Consider the following 6,302-nt stretch of genomic DNA (forward strand, 5'->3'; position numbering starts at 1 on the left):
AATGTGCTCCCAATTAGAATTATTAGACAGCATAGGATTCATTTTCTGATAATCAGCTATATTTATTCCTAAATCCTGATGAAGCTAACTCATTACATAGACTACAGGCATGGCTGAAGACTTAAATAAAGTGGATGACTTTAGACTTTATGCTTTTGAATACAGACAAATGAGAACTTTTATTTTCTAGTTTTAGTCCATGAAGCAGAACCTCTATTTTTTAAACTAGGCTTAAAACTTTATTTTTCATAAAGATTATAGTTAGAATTGCTCAGGTTTTGCTGAGCTATCTATACAGTCCCGCTGCTATAGGCTTAGACTGCTAGAGGACCTAAGGACCACTTTACATCATTCTGCTTCCTCCTCTATCCACCCATCTTTTCCCATTTAAACCATCAGGGTTGCAGGGGGGCTGGTGCCTATCTGCAGCAGTTTATGGGCAAAAGGTGGGGGTGCACCCTGGGCAGGTCACCAGTCAATTGCAGGTCAACTAAGAGACACCAAATAATCTAAAAGTCATTTTGTGGACAATGGGAGGAAGCCGGAGAACCCAGAGAGAAACCACAGAGGCACTGGGAGAACATACAAACTCCATGCAAGAAGACTGTGGGACATGAATGGAACCCGGGACCTTCTTCCTCGAGGCAACCGTGCTATAAGCTGTGCCACTGTGAAGCCTCATGTTATCTCTACTCACCAATTCTGCAGTATTTGCTACTTCAACCCCTAACTTTGTCTCTCTGCTTTTCTCATTATATTAGCTACATCTGATCTGTTCCTGCTTCATCAGTTGGGCTGCTGTCATCAACACCTTCGATTGTAGATGATAAAGTTGGCCTTTTAGTGTTCAGTTCTCTTTCTCCTAGACATGTTTACCGGCTCTGCTTTTACTGTGATTAACTCCATATGCTTTTTTCATCCTTTTAACATCAAAGCTGGCTCCATGCTAATCTGTTTAAATGTTTATTTCCTAGACAGAGGGATATATAGACCTAGTTTACAGTTACCTTATCTAACAGAAAGTGTTTATGGATCTATGTCTTCTATGTTTCTCCTTGAACCCCGGGTCCACCTTGGCAGAAGGCCACTCACACAGAGATGTTCTGCTGGAGGTTTTTCCATGTTAAAGGGACGTTTTCCCTTCTGTTACTGCTGCTGCATGCATGCTCGATGTGAGAGGGTCAGCAACAAGCAAAATATCTACTGTGACTACTTTCTCATCTGTAGGACCGTGTCCTGCAAGTCAGTGACTCGATGCAATCCGCTGGTTTTCCTTTGGTTGACAATGTTTTTACCAATCTGACTGTATGAGCAGATATAATTGTCTCTGTAAAGTGCCTTTAGAGCACATGTGCTTAAAATTGGCACGATATAAAAGAATTGCATTGAAAACTACATTTAATTATTCATTCATCTTTTTTTATTATTATTAAACAATTAGACATTACAAAACATATAATTGAACATTTTACAGTTTAATGGTATATTTCACATCTATAGCAATTATCAAACAAAGAAATGAAAACTGTTACATCTATTTATTTTATGTAACAGTTACACATGTAGACAAAACAGTTGTTACCCCTAATTAGATAAAAGAAAAAAACACATTGGTCACAGAAAAAAAAAACTTGAGTCTTACAAAAATAATAAAAAATTTAAATTCTAAGAAAATTAACAAATGAAAGTCAATCATGGCTCTTCAACCATGCTTCAGCAGAATGGTTTTACAAAGTAAGTCCTGCAACAGGCCTGAAAAAAAACCTCTCCACCTTGCATCAACTACACTTTGTTGACAGTTCAGTAAAAATGATTAAAGACTACCATGTCTGATGACTTCTGAAATAGAAATCATCTTTCAAAGTACTCAATCTGAAAGAAAATTAGACAGCGACTATTTGTATAAACCAGCAAAGTTCATCTGTTTGCACATCCGCTGAATCTAAACATTAAACCGTTTAATCAACACTTTCAAAGCACCAACTACTGTATATGTGCAAATAACCATTTAGGTTTGCGTACTTCATGGCATCGCTTTGCTATTTTTTCATGTTTCCTTCTGGCCTCAGCACAAAGTGGGACATCGACAGACAGCCTGTCTGTGATCACAGCATGGTGCTGCTAACTCATCTTGATCGTAGTCTGCGGTGGAAACTGAACTGTCGGTGGCAATATCCCATAAGAGTTCCTCTCTCTTGAGTGCAACCCTCTGTGCAATAGCTCTGTACTCAGGTGTATCAAACTGCAAGGGCGTTTCCTCTGACTCATCATGCTCCAAGTCAAATATCAGAGGCGGGTCGTGGAGCTGCTCCGGTCCGGTTCCACCAGTGCAAGCTTCTGCTCCCCCTGTTGGAAACAAAACATTTTAATCCTAGTATTATGTTATTCCAGCAATACCTTTAAATACTTGAATAACAGGCATGAAAGTTGTATAATTTTGAACTTTCCTGTTTTTATAACCTTTCCGATCTAAAACTACTGGACTGGAGTTTCAAAACCCCAAAGTTTGGGGGCAACATTTGTTGATTTTTATGAATTCACACATAAACAAAAACATTCTATACAGAAAATGTTAAATATGCAATACCTCACCATGTATATATAGTCAGATATCCATTGGTTAGTTGTAGAGACAGATGGCTGTGGTGCAGTTAGCACTTAGCTCACAACAAAAAGAGCATGAACATGCAACCTGTGTGGATTCTTGGCTTGAAATGTGTCTATAAGGGTGTGTTTGGGAGTGAAATTAGTTTCTTATATCCTGGTTCTGATCAGGTTTATTTTAGAAATAGATATTTCAAACCCGAAATGTTGCCCTCAGATAAAGAAAAACTCTTAAGGATGCTTAAAAATAGCTGAGAATCAACAAGGCAATGCAATTGCTATGCACCGACTTTAAAACCCACTGGACTTGCTTGTAGGTATTATCCAATTATGTTCACTGTTAATTCACAATTTCTCCTTGAGTTTCCTAATTACTATGCACTAATTTATAGTACATGAAACCTGCAAAACTTCCGCCAGTTTCATCTGCTATGGATCGTCTTGAAACTTTACACGGCAGGCGAATTTGCTCAGTGGGTGAAAAACTGCTAAATCATGGATTCTGCTTGTCTTTGGTTTCACCTCATCATGGTGGACATGAATTTAAAAAGTGACTGGCAATGTTTTTTACTTTTGAAAGCTGAACAAAGCTTTTGGCGTTTCTGTTTAACCAGATACCAAGAGATGGAACAAATATGGGGAATACCCCCGACCCCCCCAGAGGGTATGCCTGGATGACAGTAGCTTTTAGCTGTACTTCTGTCTATCTGTGACCCAGTTTGTGGCTCTGCTATGCCACATTATGAATTACATTGACAGTACAGGGTTAGAGACACACAAGCAAAAATTGAAATGTGCCAGTTAGAAATAAAAAAAAGGAAAATCATAGAATACAGGACATTCAATGAAGGAGGATCGGATGGTGATGACAATAAAACTGTAACTGTAACCTGCACATCTTTGAGCTGCACACCGGTAAGCAGGTGTGCTCTATGCTGACATTTCTAAAGTCCTATTTTGTAGGCTAACGTTTGACTAGATCCTGGTTTTGTTGGATATAAAAGCTCATTAAAAAAAGAACAAATTGCAGTACTACTGGGTATTAACTTAGTCTAATCTATGAAAACACTCGGCCGCTGTCAAGTTCAGTAATAACGAGTCTATGTGGGTGCTGTGAGCTGAAGATTGTGGGAGTGTCTGCTCCATGTTTAGGGGTCACATCAACCAGAGCTGTAGTTTGTGTGTGTATGGCCATGTTTTCATTACTTTGTGGGGATATTTTCAAGGAACATGCCATATTTTGGGGACTTATAGGTAATTGTGTGGACCAAGGATTGGTCCTGATGAGGAAAGGTTCTCCTCTTGGTGGGGAAAGGTAGAAGTAAGGTTTAGGACCAAGAATCGACAAAAATATACTACTGACATGGAGAAGATGAAATCAGTCCTCAAGATGACATCAGTCCTCAAATATAAATACATGAAACTTCTGCTCTGAAACAAAGGACAGCTCAGATGCACCAATAAAACAGCTTAATTATTGACATTCATACTGATAAAGACCATATTTCAGCTTTCTGTGGGGCTGTAAAAATAGAGGGAAATGTGCTAAATGTCCATGTGAGTACTGAAGCTAAATGGTGGCTATAAAATAAATCGTCTTAACCAGAAAGGCATGCATGTCTTGTTATTCTAAAACACAACTTAGTACAGAGCTGCAGCAGTTTAATGTCACTATGATGACATTATGTATACACTTTGCCATAGTGGCAAAACAAGCATCATGGCACTCTTGACTCAATCTGAAATTGACAAGTACCTGTGATGTAGAAGGCTTTATGTTTTCCAACTCGAACTGTTTGCAAGTCTCCAAACTTTCCAGCAGCACCACTATTAGGGTGGAAGAGAAACTACAACACGAGAATAAAGTACAGTCCCATTTCACAACACATTTAAATGTAGGGGGGGAAAAAACAGTCATTAGGGTTTTGTTTGTACCTCATGACCAGAGTTTTCCTTGTGAAGGAAGATATTTGTTGCATCAATGCCATCATAACGCCTGTCTGAAGGGGGCACTACCCCTGCCATGGACAGAACAGTTGGAAAGATGTCCATACCACTGCATTATGGGAAAAGTGCAAGAAACGTGTATTAACGAATAAGAACAAAATTCAGTTTATTTATTCTTAAACACAGACAGACAGAACCATACTTTAATGATCAGTTTAAGGACCATTTGTAGCAAACAAGAATATTTTGTTGGTCCTCAGTTCCTATTTTGATCAAATTAAGTTTTGAAATTAGTTTAGGTTAGGGTTAGGTGTGTGCTGACAATGGTTTGGTCTTGGTTATTGTTAGGTCATATAACACTTTGAAAATGATCAAAGGTTAACAAAAGTCAATGGGAATCAACACAGGGTTCTCATTTCGTGTTGCAGGTTGAGAATGCGTGTGTGTGTTTGATGTGCAGTCCTGTATTTCTTAAATTCAATTATCCAAGAATATTCTACTTTGTGGAAACCTAGTTGACTGGTCCTATCAGAAACAAAATATCTTTTTGGGTTGGCCGTTAAGTTTAGTAATAAGGTGTGAATTGAGTTAAAGTTAGGTTAGAGCAGTGCTTCTCAAATAGTGGGGCGCACTCCCTTTACCTGGGGGGGGCGCGTGTGACCCTGGGGAACAGGCTTTTTTTTTTGGCCGTACTAGTGTAAAGTGTAATTGCGCATCCACTACAGTAGGCGGCAGTGGCGCTCTCATTGTAACTTCTGTCACGTTTGCGACAGTGCAACATTTTACGACTTACAAGACAACAGGTTTGCCTTGGTTAGCAGTGTTGAGTCAACAGAAAGCTGTGACTGCATTCTGTCTATAGCCTCTGTTATTCAACAAAACAACCCCGAACATGAAAAAGTTTTTAACAGGGATGAAAAGAAAAGCTGAGAGAGACAAAGATAATAAGACAAAAGAAAGTCACCCGAAAGCTAAGACGAGGAAATACGATGAAGCGTATTTAGCGCTTGGCTTCACTGTGACTACAGTTGGAGAAGAGGAAAGACTGGTGTGTTTGGCGAGGCTAAAAATGCTCACAGCGGACAGTATGAAGCCAAATAAATTAGCGCATCACTTAAATACGTTACGTTCCCAACAACGCCGATAAGCCGCTAGAGTTTTTTCAGCGAAAACGTGCTCAATATCGCCAACAGTCAACAAGGATTTATTTATTTTTAATTTCAGGCAATGATGCTCTTAAAATCTTTTCTGTTGCAGACTTAAAACACGATTTGATCAAGTTTGTTAGTTTAACCATATTTCTTTCTTTTTTCTTTTCTTTAATGTTAATAAGCATAAAATGTTATGAAGAGATGGATAGTCACTGAATAGTTTCTTCTTGTTGTGTTTCTTCTTGGGGGGGGCGTAACAGAAAATAATTGAGAAGCACTGGGTTAGAGTAAGGGTCTGGCTAATGTCATACAAATGAATGCAAAATGAAGGAAAGTCAATGCAAAGTCCCTGTAAGTATACCGGGATAAAACGTGTTTGTTTGGGGCACTGTATAGTCAGAACATTTGCAACAACATAGCCAGGGTTGGTGTATTATGGAGATGTTGGTTTTGTTTCTAGCAGGACCTGATGCCTGCACACGATGTCATCAGTACCAATATTGGCCTGCCCTAAACTCCTTAGATTCAGAAGAAAGACAAGGTACCTGAGGCAACAATGCAAATGAACTGAAAGCTGTGAGCTGTGCCTTTATTGCACTT

General features: G+C 39.0%; 1 protein-coding gene across 2 annotated transcripts in view; it reads right to left on the reverse strand.

The window, feature by feature from the left end:
- Positions 1–2,010: 2,010 nt before the first annotated feature.
- The window catches only part of arsg (arylsulfatase G), a 22,672-nt gene continuing 18,380 nt past the window's right edge, over positions 2,011–6,302 (reverse strand). The window contains exons 8-10 of one of the 2 annotated variants that reach the window (XM_015399786.1): positions 4,540–4,660; positions 4,361–4,451; positions 2,011–2,346 (exon numbers count right to left, since the gene is read on the reverse strand). In XM_015399786.1, coding sequence (XP_015255272.1) covers positions 2,066–2,346; positions 4,361–4,451; positions 4,540–4,660 — 493 coding nt within the window. In that variant the 3' untranslated portion in view covers positions 2,011–2,065. The remainder of the gene's footprint in view (positions 2,347–4,360; positions 4,452–4,539; positions 4,661–6,302) is intronic. The other variant, XM_015399787.1, reaches the window with a different exon arrangement.

Source organism: Cyprinodon variegatus, unplaced genomic scaffold, assembly GCF_000732505.1.
Source record: "Cyprinodon variegatus isolate N-32 unplaced genomic scaffold, C_variegatus-1.0 Scaffold1046, whole genome shotgun sequence".
Classification (NCBI taxonomy): Eukaryota; Metazoa; Chordata; class Actinopteri; order Cyprinodontiformes; family Cyprinodontidae; genus Cyprinodon; species Cyprinodon variegatus.